The sequence below is a fragment of the Martes martes genome (assembly GCF_963455335.1).
Source record: "Martes martes genome assembly, chromosome: 1".
Classification (NCBI taxonomy): Eukaryota; Metazoa; Chordata; class Mammalia; order Carnivora; family Mustelidae; genus Martes; species Martes martes.
Genome location: NC_137888.1, coordinates 45,022,590 through 45,042,818, shown reverse-complemented (window position 1 = coordinate 45,042,818; position 20,229 = coordinate 45,022,590). Strand labels below are relative to the sequence as shown.

Genomic DNA, 20,229 nt, shown 5'->3' with positions numbered 1-20,229 from the left:
AAAAATGCTGTATATTTTTTCTTATCACAGAAGGCATTATCATAAAATTCAGATTAACAAGATGGAAGCATGGGAACACAAATATCACATTACAGTGGAGTGCTGCTATAGAAAATTATTCATTAGAAAGAAAACAAATGCACATTTTATTCCACTTGCTAATGAAAATACTTGAATTGAGACTATTTAGAATAACAAGACTGTAAATATGGTGCTAACCCGTTTTCCCCCACAAGGTATGGTGCTATTGGTGTTATTAAAATATGTATTTCTGATGCCTGACAACAGGTATCTAAACCATTGGGGCCTATGTGGCTAGACTGAAGAAATCTTACTAGTAGTTTCTGGAAGGTAAAGCAACAACTAACCACAAGGGCCAAAATGCTCAGGCCACTGCAATGAGAGTGACATGGCTCACTCTACATTAAAGGCTAACTGCGCTGCCTATGTTTAAGTAATGCAATGGGCCTCAAATCCTAAAAGAAACAATCTCATGACAATGAGCCATATTTGCTTGGGGACCCGGATCCCAAAGTGAAATTAACCTGGGCACTCAAACGAAGATATTAAGAATGCACAGAAAAGACGAATCATGGAGGCTCGGACACTATATCTACCCAATGTATATATTTACTGCATCTACAAAGGTATGACTTTCTGGAACAAATCTCTGCAGGTGCAAAGCAGGACTACAGGAAAGGCCAAGTCTGAAGGCTGAAGGTATTTTTTTGTTGCTTTTTTGTTTTTTGTTTTTTAGTAAGATCAGAGCCAAAGTAGTATAGTATCAGTTACAGGCTGAGTGGGGAAACAAGTGGAGCCTCAGACAGGGGAAGGCAGCAAGGAGAGCAGAATGTTTGGCTAAGGTCGGAAGCAATGAGGGATCAGGAGATGGAGTGAAAGGAGTTAGTAGCCAAAGAAACATCAAAGTCTGAGATCTCAAAAGAAAATATTTCCCATAAAACAACTCAAGAGCAAGGCTGCATATATACCATTTGAAGTAAAAGTCTTCATGTAAGGCAACTGAAGACACGCAAAAAGCCTTGCAGTGGTAAACCAGTAGGCTGGCTAACAGTTGGCTAAATTGATAGGAAAAGAGTAGGTAGAGATTTATAAAGCCTGAGAGCAGGATTTTTTTTTCTTTCTTTTTTTTTTTACTTGAGAGAGAGAGAGAGCATGGGGTGGGGGGCGCGCAGAGAGAAGCAGCAGCAGACTCCCCGCTGAGCAGGAAACCTGACACAGGACTTGATCCCAGGACCCTGAGATCATGACCTGAGCCGAAGGCAGATGCTTAAAGGAGTGCGCAACCAAGGTGCTCCTGAAAGCTGGATTTAATAGCCAAACTAGCAAAGGAATGAAAAAAGATAAGGAAAGCAAGGTGATCTTGATTTTCTTTCTTTTGATAAAGTCAAAGAAATCAGATCCCTGCTATTTTCTCTCAAAAAAAATTTATATTGTTAATTATGATAGGGGAAGAATGAAAACAGCTTTATCCTCACCATACCTAATGTCTTTGGACCTTATATAATGTTTAAAAGTCCCCTTATCAGTGATGAAGAATTCAGATGACTTTACGGTCATTCCATTGACCAAGGTAATTTACTCTGAAATTCATGGAAAGCACAAGCATTCTGCTTTACTGATTGTCACAAATCATGTAAAAAGAAAATTGCTGAGTCCAAACTCTATGACTGTGGGACAGCTACGAAAGCTCGATCACATACCTGGCATCACACCACTGAACAACACAAACACTCGGATTCTAGAAAATCACTTATGAGTAAAAAGAAATGGTACAAGGTTCAGTGATTTTTCAAGGATTTTTTTAAAGATTTATTTATTTTAGAGAATGGGAGGGAGCAGGGGAGAAAGGGAGGGAGAGAGAGAGAGAGAAAGCAAGTGGGGGGGAGAGGGGCAGAGGGAGAGACAGAGAATCCCCAAGCTGACTCCCCACTGATTGGGGAGCCCAATGCAGGCCTCCATTCCAGGACCTTCAGATCATGACTAGAGCCAAAATCAAGAGCTGAATGCTCAAATGACTGAGCTACACAGGCACCCCGATTTTTAACCACACTTATCAGTAACTACCTAGGGAGGTAACTACCTAGGGAGGTGTGTAGCTTACACTCTTTTCATGCTTGTCCTGTAGAAGCTGGTTCATATGTGAACTGACCAAAATATCCATCACATACTAAGAACATGTTATTAACTTCCACCTGCCAAAAGCACTATTACATGTCAGCAGCATTTGAAAAACACATCATAAATCAAAGAACATCCTAGGGAAAAGAAACTATGGAGGTTAGACGATCCAATTCACACAGATCAGAAAACTAAGGACAAGGACATTAAATTCCTCAGGTGAAGGCCCCACAGCTGGTTAGTGGCAAAGCTAGAATAAGGACACCCCACTCTCCCCCATGCCCCTCTCCCTCACCCGATCCCACCTAAATTCTATGTCCAACAGAGCTGGGCTGGATTGCCATAAATAATATAGTGCTTTTTTTGAAATGTAAAATATAAAATGAGACAACAGAATCTAAAAGAAGTGGGAACAGAAATTAAGAGAAATACTTGTTTAATATAAAATATTAAAACTATACCTTTACTGCTTCTGGTGAAAGTACATTTTCCTTTTTCTGACTTGTGCTCCTGGGCTCATTTTCAACACTGAAAAATAAAAACCACAGTTTCTCTGAAATTAAAAGAGAATTAATAAAATCATACAGTTCGAGTTTAAAGAAAAATCGAAAGGGCTTTTATATGCAATGCTCAAAAGACTCATGTACCTAATGTAAAAGAATAAGTTGATTTGAACCTCTACAGTTGAAAGCACATTCGAAAATATTCATCCAGGCCTCAGAAATTTTGGTGAGCCTATTATGTGCTACATTTTCCTATGCTGATAATCAGCATCACAGCAATGATGCACCCGAACAAAGAACCAACACTGTACAACTATCACAACCTTGAAAATGATTAACTCTCTACGATTTTATTTATATTAAGGTTCTCCATAGCCTGATCTTTTTTCTAAAGTCCATAGTGAGTACTATACGAGTAGAATCTATTTCTCCTTAGTAAGTCTTTATCAACATACAGGATCATCTAGTGAAGTTTGGGAATACTCAAATGTAAATGCAGGCTTATCTAGCCCCAAATGTGTCCCAGAGGGCACCTTAAGAACCTGATTTTCCAGACTGCCACTTCTAATGATCTTGTCTAGAATACCTTCACAGATGTCTTCTGACAGGTCATAATAAATTATGCTTCCTATTAGGCACACATACATTTCAAATACAAAATTCTGTATTTCTAGGTTTATACATTATCTTGTTTTCATACTTTTATGATGCTAGACAAACTGAACAGCTCCCACTAAAGATTATCATGACCGTCTGCCATACTCACGCCTGGCCTTGAGTATTTAAGGACAAGTAGGTCAGGGTCTTTATAAAACTCAGACTAATAGGGGAGACTGATACACAAACTAATAATACAGTTTGGTAAAAGTTACAGCTGCCAAATGAACAAAATACCATGGAGCACAGAGGAAGCAAGGAACAGCAATTCTGCCTCCTCAGGAAAGTGCCCACAGAGGAGACAAAGGAGGCAGGAATAGAGAACATGGCATTTTCAGGAAACCATGTTTTGTTTGTTTTAATATAAGACTGGAGCACAACAACTTGGCAGAGGTGACTCTGCTAGATATGAGAATGATACCAGAGGCAGTACCTGCCAGAATATGGAGAACCTGCCTGACCCGTTTCAGAACTTGATCTTTGTCCTACCAGCACTGGGAAGCCCTGAGCCAGGGGATAAGCATAAGGTAGGCGGAATGACTGAGAATGGGAAAACACAGGCAACTGTGGTGGCTGCGGCAGAGCAACTGAAAAGGAGTGGTCTCAATAGTTCAGATTAGACAAGATAGAAAGAGAAGACATGATTTAGGCTACTTTAAGGTTCTCTATCCATAACGCCCAGTGCAATTACGTAGACTAACCAAGGAACAAATGGTAATGGTTAAAACACAGATAGAAAGATCACAAGCATGTGGAAAATACAATGAAATTAAAATTTTATTAAGTCTCAGACTCTATGCAGAAATACACAGACCAACAAGACACAGTCATACTCACAAGCCTTTTAAATGTCAACAGCAAAAGCAACCAAGTAAAGAAGATGAATACATGAGCTGTGTGCTTAACAGGTGAAAATTCCATGTGAAAAATCAGGGACAGAATATTGTACAATTCAGAACTGTAACCAAATACATCTATATATCTATAAAATAAGAATGTCTCCAACATTGCTACTTTAAAAGTGAGTGAGTTTTTACCTCCATTCTCTATTTTAGCTTTATTTTTTGTCACAAATTTGTTTACGATTCTTGTTTTAAATTAAAGGTCAAGTCTGGTCTATTTAAGCTCAAAAGAAAAAGAGAGAGAGAGGCGGGCACAATACATGTAAAAAGAGCACATCATAAGAATCTGGAGTATAATCAAGGATAATATTGACCTTAGTGATTTTATAAGTATATTCTTTAACTGCAATCTATTTTGAATGACCCACCTAAAAACTAAACATACAAGGATTTTAGTCTCCTAATTTTTGTGTGTCTTTTTTTTTAAGATTTATTTATTTATTTGAGAGACAGAGAGTGAGCGAGTACAAGCTGAGGGAGGAGAGGGAGAAGCAGGCTCCCGCAGAGCAGGGAGCCCAATGTGGGGCTGGATCCCAGGATCCTGGGATCATGACCTGAGCTAAAAGCAGACAACTCAACAGACTGAATCACCCAGGTGCCCCTAGTCCCCTAGTTCTTTTCAAGATTCCTGAAATTCTACTTAAGAGTGTTAACAGCACTTTCTGTAAACTTACTGCCTTAGTGAATTGGAAATGAAAACGGTAAAAGTTTCCTTTCCAGTACAAAACCTCTGTAGAAAATGTAGCTCCGAGTTCATGGGATTAACACAGATATCAGTATTTCAAGTAGCTATAATTATATCCACTCTACAAACACACACAAAATGCCAGAAAAATATATTCATAGATCAGCACACAAGTATTCCATATTGAGCAAACAACTAAAAGAAACCCAAAAGAATATTTGACACTTCATAAAACGTTCTAAAACTTATAGCCTATGTTTAAGTCTCATGAATCTTACTGTTAAACAAAAATTTCAAAATGTGTTGAGTTCTAAAGTAAACAGCACATTTTAAAGTTTTGGTTTAGCTATAAAAATCAGTGTTTCAATTAAAGCTTTCCCCATCTCTTTTCTAGTTTACTAAAAAAAAAAAGAGTCCTTCTTAATTGATCTCTGGCATCTTCAGGATTGCTCTGTTTTAACACCTTCTTCCTGTCAAAATGATTGTTAAGCTGATCATTCCACTTTGCAGTTTAAAAATCCTTTCAGTAAATCTCTTTCAGTTGATGAATAAAATGAAGAGTCCTTAGGATATAGAAAGTTATTCATATGGCTCCAGATACACCTGCCACACAGAACCACTTCACATTCTCAGAACATGCAAAGAAACCATTTTCTTCTCCTGCCTCCTACATCCTTCAACACCTTGCCCAACTCTTAGCCCTTTACAATTTAATCCTAGATTAATCTCTATTTTGGGGGGTTCTTATTGAACCCAGTGATACCATTCACACACTTCTGCTCTGGCTAACTAGAATTTGAACTCAAATTCAGAAATTGTATTATTCATGTCTGTATCCCACAGCCAAGCACTGTGCCTGGTACTCAAATATTTGTTAAATTTAAAAAAAAATGATATCAAACAGGTTCTCCATTTGTGCCTGCTTAATCAAAAAAATGTTGTATTGGGAACAATGTAATGCAAAACACACACAAAAATAAAACAGAGTAGATGAAAATACTTAGATGTCTACTTAGTTAAAAAATATGTAACAGAAAAAGACTCAAAAGACTTGGAATAGTGTTCTCAGACTCTTTAATATATGAGAGAAAGAAACATGTTCAAATTCAGATGATCTCAAACCTTAAGAAAGTCGACAATCCGTTCTTATTGTTCTTTCACAATTTAACCCCCTTTGGGACCTGGGGAATAGTTCAATAGCAGTATTTTTAGAAAGTACACATTTTGCTCATGGCAGGGGGTGAGGGGCAGGGATCATAACCACACGTAGGCAAGTAAGACTACATTGCATTTCTAAACACCCTCTTCTTAGCTAACAGAACTCTGGAAATTAATCCTTCAAAACAGCCCAGAAAAATATCAAGGTCAAAGTAACAGTGAAGTTCCTTATTTTTGAAGCAACTTGAGTTAAACCATACCTGAAAACAAGGAATCCAATGTGCAGCCATTAACGTTTACTTTCCAGACAAACTAAGACAAACCTCTGGGCCAAGAAAAAAAACGGAGCACATTAACATTCTAGAGTTCAAATAATTTACAAAGAGGAAAGCCCCCATCCTGTCAATGTATCTTTTAGTCTTATTTTTTATTAAATTATAAGAAGGTTCCCCAACCCATAGCAAATAAGAAGCAGAAACTCACTCACCGGATAAGTACTGACCCCTCTGTTTTTAAATGCCCTTTAAGTGCTAGGCACTGTTCTTGAAGCAGGGGTGCAGACAACACACCACATGAAATCCTGCCCCTCACTCCTTCAGAATCCCTACCTAACTGCACCACAGTCAGCTGGGCAATCGTATTTATAAAGCAAATGTGTGTGCCTAATTGTCAAGGATTCCAGTTGGAGTGGGTCCCAGGAATACACATTTCAAGAACCGACTCCCTCTTCTTGGGGTTGTTCTGAAGCAGCTGGCCCTCTGACCACACTCCTGATAAACAATGGTCTGAGAGCCTTTCTATGTTCAGCAGAAGCCAACCACTGAGAGCTGTGTAAGGAAGAGAACGATCTAGTGTGAGAGATCTCCTGTTAGTACTATTTAAATATGTTAAGTGTTGATAAAGGGTAGGTATCCATTATGTAGAAAACTCAAGTCATGTAAAACATCATCAATTTTCCAACCCCCGGGCCCTGCAGAGCTCCTGGCCGCCAAAAAGAGCTGTTGCCCTAATGAGCATGCGAAGCCTCGCCAAGTCCAGAGTGGGACCAACGAGAGAAAGTACCCTCTTTCAGTGTATACCACAGACTGAAGCACAAGGGATGCCGCTGGGCCTCTCCCAGATTCAGTTCCTCACATGGTAAGAACGCAACTTCCTAGATGGTCAACAGACAGACACGCAGGGACAGCACACAGACTCGGAGGATGGGGTGGAGACACAGTGAGGGAGAGGACGGCCCTCCACTCCTCCCTCTCCTGCAGCTGCTGGGCATTGCCTTTACTCTGCCTTTTCTCTCACACATCATTCCTGTGGCTGGATCAAAAAAATCTGGAAATGTTAAAGAATTGAATACAGCTTTCATAACTGTCTTTTGGAGGCTTGCCCATTCTCTACAGATGCAGAAAATCTATTACTTCTTGCCATTTTTAGAAAGGAGGCAATGCTCAGTGCTAAAGACATCTGAATTACTGAATTACTAGCAGTAATTTTGACCATTTCTAAACACAAAGCCACTTAATAAAATGTAGTCCCCTATTTGGGAACGCCCTATACATCTAAACAGTTCCCCAGATTCACTGTCCATGGGGACTTTCCACTGTCCCTAGGGAAACGAAGGATTTCCCTTCTCTCCTTCCTCTTCATCCCACTCAGCCTGATGCTGCCTGAAATCATTTTCCCACTGATTTTCACTTCCATTGTATGAGGTATGGTCTGCAATAGAGGAACCAGCAGACCTGAGGACAGAGAGAGTCAAGGCATATCTTGCTTTCTCGTCTGCCACTAACCTAAACCTCTTCTGGGTCTACTAAACAATATCACCCTCTCCACCACAACTCCAACAGACTTCCTGCCTGGCATGTTGTTCCTCACCTCAGAGCCTACTTGTCACCATTCCTTTGATGAAACTCTAGAAGCAGGGGCGCCTGGGTGGCTCAGTGGGTTAAAGCCTCTGCCTTCGGCTCAGGTCATGATCCCAGGGCCCTGGGATCGAGCCCCGCATCGGGCTCTCTGCTCCGTGGAGAGCCTGCTTTCTCCTCTCTCTCTGCCTGCCTCTCTGCCTACTTGTGATCTCTGTCTGTCAAATAAATAAATAAAAATCTTAAAAAAAAAAAAAAAAAAAAAAAAAGAAAGAAAGAAACTCTAGAAGCAGCCAGAAACTGGCCTTCCTCTGAAATGTGATCAAATCATACTAGGTCCTCCAGGTATGACTTTCCCATGGAGAACTAAACGAAAAAATAATAGAGAACAAGAAGGGGTCTTTTACCTATCCACACCCTTTCCTGCTGTCATTAGTAGCGAAATGCTTTGCAAAATGGACTTATGTTTCAGGGACAGACCTTAGGGACAAAGGTCACTTCAGTCAAAATGCACCTTTCTGAATCCAATTTTTCAAATATGTGACATGAAAGCATCAGCCCAGCTCTCTGCCAGATCTAAAATCCCATATGATCCTCCAGTTGCAGGGAAAATGGAAAAGGAAACAGACTAACGTTGAAGTTTTTGTAGTGAAGGAACAGAGAGACTCTAACCAAGAAACCAGCTCGGTATCAAAATTAATGCTGGGACATTCTGAGAAAGAGACAGAAACTTGTGCAGTCCCTGTTTCCAACCTACTGAAGCCACCCTCGGGGCCTGTTCTGTATTCCCTTAGACTACCCTCTCCACCCACACTTGGGTCCTTAAATACAGTATGGGCTTTCATCCCCATAAACTTTCAAAGGGTCTGCTTCTGCCTTGGGGGCATCTATACTACCTTGGAATTTTTTCTTACAAACACAGCTTCACAAGGCAAGCTTAGAGGTTCTCTTTGTTCTATATTTGACTGCAGGCATGTTATGGATTAAACTGACTTTTGTGCACTGGCCTGGTGCGGCCATCTACCATTTCCAATCCTGCTTCTATGGGGACAGAGTTCCACACTAACGATTTACAAACAGCCATCTGGAAAACTGTCCATTCATAAACAGTGACTGCCAGTGGTAGACTAGTACTTGTATTTTTCAAGTGACCATTAACAGAATATAAAACAGGTGGTTATGGCACTATTTCTGGGCTTCAAATTAAAAGGTAACTAAAAGCTGCAATTTTAAGGCAGTCGAACAGCATGTATTTTAGCTCAGACATCTGGCAAACTCTTCGGAGAAAAACTGGGAGAAGGGAGGAAAGGTAATAGACATGATTATGAAGCTCTGTTGCTCTGCAGCCTTAGCCTCTTCTGACAGTCCCTCCCCATCATGTCCGCCTTCTCCTGTAATTTATGTTTCCACTTGGAAGCTGATTTACTTCCTGTCCCCTATTCCATGCCCCCAAAACAAGACCCATATTTGCAGTTTAGTCACGGGCTAGAGAGGACATTGGTATGTTTGATGTGTGCCTGAGCTGTCTACAGGTGACACCAGTAACTGCTCTTCTCTCCCAAAGTCCTCGACCCTACACTCTCCAGATTCTGAACATTTATGACCTACCCCACATGAATCAACACCCTCAATCTTTTGCTGTGACATGAACTCAAAACAGTGTTCTGGCTGCCCTCTAAAATGGGCACCAATTCATGTAGCATTCATCAAACTGTCCTAAGGAAGAGGCACTGGAAATCCAAGGACAGGCCAGACTGTGCCTTCCCAGCGCCTGACCAAGGCTGACCTCACTTCTAACCTCCAACTCAAATTCTTTCTCACTGCAAATTCTTCCAGACATCAACAAACCAGCAATCTTTGTGAGAATATATAAACATACACACATACATAAACATATATAAGCCTGCATCCAAATGATACTTTCAAAAAGTAAACATCTCAACTCCCTACCTTTGCCTACCTCCTCTGGCCCCCAACTCCCTTCCCCGTGTCATTGACAGCCACTCTCCCTTCCATTCTGTTGTCTCTGCTCACTCTGGCATCTGTGCCAACATGATCCTGCCCCAGGGCCCTGGAATTGGCTGTTCCCACTGCCTGGAAAGTTCTTTTCTCAGATTTCTCTCCCACTCCCAAGTATCATCCAGGTCTCTGCTCAAATGTTATGCAAGAAAGGGGTCTTTCATGACCATTCTCTCTATACCTTACTCCAGTCTCATTACCTCCATCGTGTCCCATTCCCTCACCCTGCTTTATTGTACTTCAGAGCACATTATGTATTATAGAACTTGTTTATTTTCTACCCTCTCCCATTCAAATGCAAACTCTACACAAGCAGAGGCACATTTAGATATTCAAACTGAATTCTGAAAAGTGATGACAAAACAAATTTTTAAAGGACTAAATTTAGAATTATTTTATAATTTGTGTATATATACTATTGCAGAAAATGTTAAAGCATCACTGAGTGAAAAAAAAAATAAAGTTCAAAATCCTGAAGAGAACTTCCACTTTTTGTAAAAAAAAAAAAAAGTATGTATATATGTGGAAATGTACGTAAGAACAGTATTTGAGTGGGTAGGGTTATGAGTTGTACTTCTTTTATGATTTTATAATTTCATACCTGTTTTATAATAGCATATATTACTATTAAAAGGTCAAAAAAATACAAAGTATTATAGTTGTTTTCAAAAAGCAAACAAATGCAGGTTATTGGAAATGAATTTAGCATAGACAAATTACAAAATACTAATACCACAAATTACATAATGGTAATTCCTTTGTATCAATAATATATACAATATTGCCAAATGAGATCCTTATTTGCCTTTGGAGAACAAAGAAATAATCAAAATTATTATAGTATATATTTCTAGTTCAGACTAATAGAGCAGAGTGCCACCCCTCCAACCAGGGTATATTCCTTGGTCATCTGACAAGACAATAAAAGGCTTAGAATTTACATTTTGCCTAACCTGTCCCCAGTTAACAAAATGGAAAACTCATAGTATTCCATTCCTTGTCATAAGAAGCATGGCAATTATAAAGAATTCTCCTCTGCCACTAAGGTAGTATCCATGTTTTGCATAAATTTTAATTCAAAGAATAAAGCACAAATTTCTAACATATATCTTTAGAAATTACATGAAACTACTATTTGTGAGGGCACTTGAATGCCATTTTCACATCATTTCTCGCATTGCCATCTGTGCTACTTGTAAGGAAGATAGAGAAGCTAGTGTGTTGTGTTAATGAAACCAAAATTGTATTTCATAAAAATCTAAAGATTGGCTTTTCGATTTAATTCCAAAAGTACAACAATTATATCGGTTGGATGAGTAACTAAATAGCTAAGTCCTCATCTACCATAACCACAAGTCAGTATAAGTTATCTAAAGCTTATAAATCAAGAAAGAACAGTACAGCATTGTTTAGGCACACATACAAAAATACCAGAAGAAACAGATGAAGCAAGATTAAAACTTTCCACTAGGGGCACCTGGGTGGCTCAGCCAGTTAAGTCACTGACTCTTGGTTTCAGCTCAGGTCATGATCTCAAGGTGCTGATGTGGAGCCCCCAAGCAGGTTCTAGGCTCAGAGGGGAGTCTGCTTGAGGTTCTCTCCCTCTCTGTCCTTCCTCCCACTCACACATGTGAGCACTTTCTCTTAAATATTTAAAAAGTTTCCTCTAAAAAGTGTATCAAGAATGGGCCCACACCTGTTAAGTGCTCCTACAGCCCTGTCACCTCAGCACTTACTTTAAGGGAAGGAAGATTTATGCTATTATCTGCCTTCCCCACTAAACTGCATGTATGCTTTGAGCCAAAGACCATGTTGCAGTGTGCTCACCACCAGATTCGCAGAGCCTAGTACAGTAACTTGTACACGGGGTACTGAATGAATTCTTGGTAAACATGGGTGAAGTTTTCATCCGTGACTTTTCCAGTAAAACAAGTCTTCCTAATATACAGGCATATTGATTTTGTACACACCTATTATTCCATGGAGTTTGGGCTGGTATGCTAAATCTGAAAGAGACTTTAGAGATGAGAGCCACCTGTCTCGATTTTTCACAAAAAGACTGAAAGTATTAATGATATGCCAGGATCATGCTGTTATTCAAAGTGTATGATGGGTGATCTCCCAAAAATGAGGTGATAATTAAGTGCACCCAGTTTTGCATTACAGATTAATAATATAGAAGACTCACTCTTAGAAAAATGTCAAAATATCAAATTTCTCTGCATATAAATATTACTTTATTTACAGCCTTAATTGTAACTTTTCTCATCTGAACAAGTTAATGTAGTTCATTCTTTCTTTGGAAGATTTCTGCCAAGTCAGGATCCTAAATTCTCTTGATTTTTACTCATTTATACACAGATATTCACCAGGTCTTAAATTAGTGTTTCTTTCCCTTTAGTAGGTAATTCACATAATTTTTTTACATATAAAAACGTATAAAATGAAAAGTCTCCCTCCTGTTGCTCATTTCTTGAGCCAGTCTCCCATCCCCCCCTTGTTAACACAGCCAGAGTAAGACTTATTTCACACTCCCTCATTTATATAGGAATGGGAACATACTACACACAGTGATTTCCAGCTTGCTTTTTCTTCCTAATGAATCCTGGAGGTATTTCCTTATCAGTACAAAAAAAAGCTCTGTCATTCCTTTTGGCAGCTGTGTAATATTCTCTTACATGATTGGACCATGATTTATCCCTTTGTCCACTTGATGGCACACAGGTCTATTTCTTCTTTTGCTATTACAGTAACACCGCAAGGGTTAGCCTTGCACAGGCAATGTCAGGCCTGTCTGCGAGCTGTGTACATCTGATGGAATTCCTACAAGGGAAGTGCTGAATCAGAGTATGTGAATACTGAGAGAACCTGTCCAAGGCTGGGGACCAGTTTATTCTCCCACCAGTCACCAATTCCAGTTTACCCACCTCTAACTCAAGTTTTGCTTATCAATTAGATGGAATATGGTATCTTGCTAATACTTCCAGTTTGCATATAATTTGAAGGAGATTGACCCTTTTCATGTGATTCAATGTAAATTTGTCATTTGATAGATACATACATTTGTTTTCCTTTTCTCGGTTGTCAGGACCACAAAGTCTTTATTGTACAGAGTGCTGACCTGAGCCATCTGGGCAGATGGCCAGCTGCACGCCATTGTTTTTTATTTCCATTCGAAACTATTTTCTAGGGCCAGCTTTCTTTTATGGGTCTTCCTAAGTCAAGCAGAGGAAGCAATCACATAATGCTGTAGACTCTGAGTTCAGGAAGGAGAATTTGACTCTACCACAGAGGCTTTGGGACTTCTGACTAACTATTGGACCTCTCCAAGCCTTAAATTATAGATCTGTAAAATGGTGTAAAGATACCTCTCTCAAAGGCTGCTAAGGATTAAGCATATGTGTATATTTAAAGTTCCAGGCACAGGGCTTGGGTCTAATTAAGGTCTTAATAAAGGATGATTTAGTTTTGGTCATCTCTAATCTGTCAGGCAACAACAACAACCGCCCCCCCCCCCAAAAAAAACAAGGGAAAAAACACTTGACTAAGCAAACAGTTGTCTCACTGCGTTGGGGGTACCTGCGATTAAATATCCCCAAGGGATTACACTTTGAGGCATAGTCCTGCTGGAGCTATACCACTGGCCATTCACAACTGCCAACCACACATTAAAGAATGAGTTGTTTCTGGTCGTAAAGCTTCAACTTGTTTTTCTATCAACATCAAGCTATTTTGTGTAAGGATCTCCACTCATGTGAAGTGTTAATTCCCAAGAGGATGTGCTTTTCTGCCTCCATCTAGAACTCGCCAAAGTTGTGGAGTCTAGGAAGAGCAAGAGGAATAGAAGCACTTGCCACTCACCCGGCTGGTCCAGTTACTGTCCCATCTTCCCAGTACTCTGGTTAGCAAAGGATGTTAACCAAACTATGTTCAGAGAAAAGTTAATAATGTGGGAAGATATTCTGAAAGCCCAAATAAAGCTCTCATACAATATTTGATAGTCATGAAACAGTAAGTATGTTCTGAACCAAAAAAGTCACAAATGCCTAAAACATTTTTGGCTTACAATGAGCTCATCTTGAGAACAGAGATGTACCTTTTTGTCTCCTCCATTAATTTATGAACTCTTCAAGAGCACTTTCGGTTATTCACTGATCTTTATCCCCACTGTGTGGTATCATATTTGACACATAGTAGCTATTCAAATTTATGGAATGAACAGAGTCCAAATAAATGATGTTTTAAGCTTCTATTTCATGATGATCTTTTCTTTTCAGGAGATAGCCCAGATTATTTTTCTGAGTTTAAATTTACACCAACCTATGTTTTCTCACTACAACAGTTGTATCAGCATTTCTAGCATATCTAGGCTGCAGTGTGTTTCATCAGAACTCTGGTTAGGAAATGAAATATTTTATCTTGAAGGGAACATTATTTTCCTCATCACAAAATCTGTTAATACCCCTTTACATATTTTCCTCTGAGATGAAAAAAAAAGCTATCATTGTTTCAATACAGTTAGAAGTTCTGAAAAGATAAGCTTATTGTGGGACGTGAGGTACTTGCTACTTTAACATTTAGAATGTACAACTGAGTTAGTTTACAAGGAATGCCCTAACCAAGAAACAGAATCCCCAAATTAGGCAACTGGAAGACACCTTGTTAAATCCCAAAGATAGAAATCTCACTTGAAAGAGAATATAGTTTCAATGCCTTTAAACAGTCTATATTGCTACTCTACTTCCAAAGGTAGCTTCTATGCTTTCAGTCAACCTGGGATTTCAAGATTCTCATTACATATATACTGCTGAGGACTTCTGGAATTTTCCAGTCATCTTTATTACAATGGATATGAACTGTTGATGGGGTCCTTCAAGACCACACAGGTATCCCCTATTCAAATAAACTAGTTACCAAGTATTTTCTATACTGCTTTCAAATCAATGAAAATACAATCACCATGAAATTCAGAGGACACAGCTCCTTTTCCTCACACACCTGATGCTGTGGTCAGCACTGATTCTTTAAGTTGAAGGCCAGCAGCTCTCACGCATCAGGGGCACAGCTGACATTTTTTAATGAGAGTATCTCCTGCACAGCAAGCCACTAGCAGCCTGGCTCCACCCATTTAACACCCTCAGCCATGGTGAGAAGCAAAAATTCTCTGAACTTTAACAGAGAGCCAAACACTGTAGAATCCTTTCAAGATCCCTCACATCTCTAAATGCCCAGCTCAAGAGGGAGGGTACTACTGGCTGAAACCCACTAATAAAGTGCTTTAATACTCATCAACAATGATACACTCCTCACCTGAGCTAGGTAAAGGAAGACACAGTCCCCGTCCTTGGTCTAATGATTGTCTTACCTTATTTCTACCAATAACAATATACTAGAACACTGAAAGGAACAGTTAAAAAAAAAAAGGTATATCTGAAATGGGCCACATTTCTGCCACCCATTCTGGAACAGAGTACGAAAAACTCCAATTGACTTACATATTCGCATGTGTTTTGAATGAGCCTAGTTCAGAACAGTGGTGGGCAAGATGATGGGCAAAAAGAACCAGAGCTTTAGAGTCAGAGAAACAGAGATTCAAATCTCTCCCCTGAAACTTATTACTCTCATGATTTGGAGTAAATATTTTTCTATTGGGAGAGGTATCCTAACTCCCATCCACCTGGGTGGAGGTGTTTGGATTATCCCAATTACTAGAGGATGCTACTGGAAATTAATTAGTGGGTGGGGTCATGGATGAGAAATGTCCTGCAAAGGACAGCAGAGTCCAGTTCCACCAAGAATTGTTCCACCTAAGATACCAACGGTGTTCACCATTAAGAACTTTTCACCCGCAGTTTCCTCAATTGTCAGAATAGTGATAGGCATACCAACCTTCAAGGTTAAAGGTGAGGTTTAAATGAGATGCTGAAAGTAAAAGTACCCAGCCCAGCAGTACATGCACAATTAGCCCTTGCTAAATGCTGATCTCACCTTACTATCCCCTCTCCTGAGTTAAAATGTCATACAGAGTTCCTTTTAAACAGGTCTATCACGTGTGATATAGCAAAGAAACAAAAGTGAGCATTTTCTCTAAGTGGAGAACATTAATAGGTAGGTATTCTCCAAATTTCACATTCTAGCAGTGTCTGTTTAACAGGCTTTCACAATAGTCTAAAATTTAAATTGAGAACCAAATACTGTCTAGAGAATCCCATGACCCACCTCCAATCTTTCTTATTGCGTCTTTCACTCTGTCCCACTAATGTATATAGTCCCCAACAGATCACAACAACCTATAGGCCTTTGCTCAATGTAGAATACCTGTTTCCTATTTCTGTCTTCCTGGCTAAGTTCCCTCCTAAAACACCACCAATGTCTTGAAGAACCAGGTAAAACTCCCTCAACCGTGAAGCCCTCCCTGCTGACCCCTACTACTTGTAATGAGTCCTTTCCTTGTGTGCACATACATTGGGTTAAACATTATAGCAGTGATTCTCAAATTGGAATCCACAGAACTCAGAGTTCTCAAGTTTCCCATGAAAGCTCCAGTCACATTTTTCATTTCTATATGATCTAAAATATAAGCACCTCCTGGACCTGGTCAGTCATCCAAGAAAAGTACTAACAAACAATTCAAGTGTCCATACCTGAATTTGCAGTGTTGATGTAAACAGACCTTTCTTAACTGCCAAAGATTAATGAGAATAGATTAGCAGCAAACTCAATATATAAATGATGTGTTCGCACCAAATGAAGTCCAAATAACTTAGAGCACACCATAAAAGCAAAGGTTTTCCTATGGTTCAAATAAAGAAATATTAGAAGACCTGAATCATGGCAGAGTACAGAGCTGTGGAGTCATGGCAACCACCAAAGACCTTGGGCTTGTTCCAGTTGGTACCACTGCATTGTGTAGGTAACCAAAAAAGAGTTTAAATGCTTAAAAACTGAGTTTTATTGGTCTTATGATTATGTTTATTTTCATTCTGTTCTTAAGGAATTCCGTTCAATCCCATTTCGTATTTGTACATGCATAAATTATATAATAAAATTCACATAAGCAACACTGGGAGTGTAGAAAAGGAGACGGTACAAGTTGGCAGTCTGAGAGAATGCATTTTAAGTACACTGAAAAAATCAGAAAGCAGTTACCAATCCTTAATGTATTTTAAGGGGTCTCAAAGTTCTAGGCACAACATCCGACTTATTACTTGTTCACCGACTGAAAAGTAGCTATGTGCCTTTCTGCAAGTTTAACTCTGTTTTTTACAGTAAAATGAGGACACTGATCATAAAGGTTTGTCCAACTTCAAGTGTAATACCCTTAAAACTACTTTTGTAAATTGTTAAGTGCTAGATACATGCATGAAATGTACTAGTATTTGTTTTCAAATGGTCTTTTCAGCTTACTGTTCCTTGAGAGAGTACTTTTTTTCAGTCATCTTTACATACCTACCACACTGCATGTCTGCTGTTGGGGTTACCAATGTAAAAGGTAAATTGGGCTCCCATTAAAACTACAAGTTTTCACTGCCTCTAAGAGAAACAGCCAAAATACCTTTCATTTTGAAATAAGAACACAGTGACAGATCGCAATTCTGTTTCCAATCGTGTTAACACTAGGGTGTTGTGTTACTAGGACACTGGGTACTACTAAGAGTTTCCATTTGTTTCATTAAACTTTCAATAAAGGCTTCATGTGTTTATACTCTTGAAAAGAAAGATTAAAGCTCGTTTAAAAGGTAAAACACCCACAGAAAGGATTACCATCTCCTTAACAGCTGGCAAGTTCTAAAAAGATGAGGACAAAATTAGTGTTCATATAAGCACAATTAAAATTCTCAGTGTCAAAACGCCACAGCCTGTGCCTATAATGAGAATGGAGAAGTGCTAAATAGACAAGAGGCTAGTTGCTAGAGAGGTTATCCAGAGAGATTAGATTTGATAAGTGTCTGAAGAGCCAAATTAGGGCAGGAAGGTAGGCAGAGTTTCAGCACAATCCTGTTGTGAACCTGAAATTGGCCAGCTTATTCCTTTCTAACAGTGTTAGAGTTGCCAACTTTTGCTGAGTCTACTTAGAATTTCTTTTAAACACTGCTTCCATATTATCCAAGATGATTAGTGTTGTTGGAGGGATGGCAGGCACTTCGGGCTGTCTGCCCACACGAGCAGATCTGACATTCTGGTTGAACCCTGTCAGACTTCAAAACTATTTTTAACTACGATGTAACTTTGAATTTTAAATTCTCCCTTACCAGGGCAACAACAGCTGAAGCTTCCCAGGAAAAGTTTACCCGTTACAGGTGCTTTCTTGGAAAGATGGAGCATTAACAGACTTTCATAATGGAAATGTTTCACAAGTAGGGAAACTGAGGAACACATAAATGCCTAGAGTCAAATCACAAGACCTGAATACTAATGACACCAACACACTCACACAGTTCTGCTTCCTACCCATTTTCCTCTGAAGTCCTCCCGAAGTCTTTAAAATCTGAGGTAAACACAGCTTTCTAGAGAGCGGCCTTCTAATCAAAACGGATTACACAATTCCGGTGCAATTTGGGAGAGGACAGAATATAAGCCTGTCTTCTCATCAAAAATTTAAAACAGTGGGATCTATTTCATTTGACCCCTCTTCCTTCCTCAAAATGGATGAAAAGACTCAGAAACCGGCATTTTAAGGAGACCCGTCTAAAAAAAAAAACTATATATATATATATATATATTCGATTTCACAGCAGGTGGAGGAAGGAGCAATGACTGCAGAGAATGGGCACGTTTTCCACGCTGAAACCAAGACAGGAGTCGTCCTGGTTTTTTTGAAATCTGTTGGGGAACTTGAGGCAAATGTTTCCAAAGAAACAGGGAGAAGGAGGGCGGCATCATTTAAATAAAACTAGCGAGGTTTTTGTATTTTGACGAAGTCCTGGGGACTCATTACCACAATTCTTTAAAAAAAAAAAAAAAAAATCACTTCGAGTGAATTTAACTAGGCTGGCAAAAAGCTGAGGGGGTGGCGCTCCGACGCTTTACCTTTCCCTCCCGAGTGGTTTGGGATCACGCCCGCTCTGCCCCGGCGGGTGGCTCGGCTCGTTCACAACTGTTTCCCATTACTGCCGGCAGGACGCCGGGGGACTCGCTTCTGCCACAGAACTTGGGAGCGCAGACGCCAGTGTGGAACGGGAACAGAATCACGTACGGGGAGGGGAGGTGGGAAGGAAGAGCACCGAGCCGCCTGGGCCCGGTGGGAACGCACCCCGCCGCGGGTCACGAACTTCACCCGGATTTAACTAACCAACGAAAAGGGAGTGAAGCGGCACGGGAACTGGGCGAGGAGGAGGAAACTTCAGCAAAGGAGAACAGAAAGTGGCGAGCGGAGCCTGGCCCCAGAACCGCTGGCTGCAGGCGGTCGGGCTAGGGCCCCCCGACGTCCCCCGCGGCTCCCACCTGGCAGTGCCCTGGCCTGGAGCGGCCGGCTGGCTCGTCCCTGGCCTGTCCTCCTCTTCCTCTTCCTTGTCCCGGGAAGGGCTTCGGGGAGCGAAGAACCGGGAAAAGGTGTGCCAGGGGGCGCCGCCCCTCCTCCGGCCGCCTGACATCTCCCCGGCTCGGCTGCGGGTCCGGGGCCGTCCGCGGGGAACCGGCAAGGCGCTGTCCTGTGCCCGGAGCCCGGCGTAGCGCGACCAGGCAAAGGCAGGACGGACTCGGCACGGGCCGCCCGCGCGGCTCAGTCCATTCCCGGCGGGACGGGCGCGGGCGCGGGCGCGGGCGCGATGCGCTCCCCGCGCGGCTGGCGGTCTAGCCGCGCGCTGGCTCCTCCTACCGCCCCCGACTAGCCCGCCCCCGGGAGGAGCCAGAGACCGCGGCCCCGCCCGGAGCTCAGGCCCAGCGGCAGTCCGCGGGGCTGGCTGGGTCCTCACGGGAGGCGGAAGCCTGAGACCCCGGGTGGGGGGAACGTTAAGTCCGGAACGCCCGGCTGCCGGTTTCCCGCCCAAACGAGTTCAGGCTGCAGCCCTTTTGGCTTTGCGCTCAGTTTTTACTGTATATTACTGATTTGTTTTCCTTTCTCCGGCCAGTGAGCGAAAACAGTACCCAGACTTTTGAAAGAAGCCAATGAACTAGTATGTGAAAACACCTGGTAAAGTGTGGTATCAGAGTGCCTCCGGCTGTTTTTCAGCTAACAGCTACTCCAAAAACACTTTCCACCAGGGTTGCAAAAGAGGTGGTACCCCACGGCGGAGTCCCAGAAGTGAAGGTGGGGGCATAGGTGTCCTGTAGGTCTGTCAACTCCCTTAAGTTTGCAGTAACTTTTCGTA

The 20,229-nt window shown here is 41.0% G+C and overlaps 1 protein-coding gene across 2 annotated transcripts in view; it reads right to left on the bottom strand.

Annotated features, from left to right (window-relative positions):
* CRYBG3 (crystallin beta-gamma domain containing 3) overlaps positions 1-19,728 on the bottom strand; it is a 117,067-nt gene extending 97,339 nt beyond the window's left edge. For both annotated transcript variants that reach the window (XM_080800719.1, XM_080800720.1), the window contains exons 1-2: positions 19,364-19,728; positions 2,601-2,667 (exon numbers count right to left, since the gene is read on the bottom strand). In XM_080800719.1, the coding sequence (XP_080656845.1) occupies positions 2,601-2,667; positions 19,364-19,512 (216 nt within the window). In that variant the 5' untranslated portion in view covers positions 19,513-19,728. The remainder of the gene's footprint in view (positions 1-2,600; positions 2,668-19,363) is intronic.
* Positions 19,729-20,229: the final 501 nt, after the last annotated feature.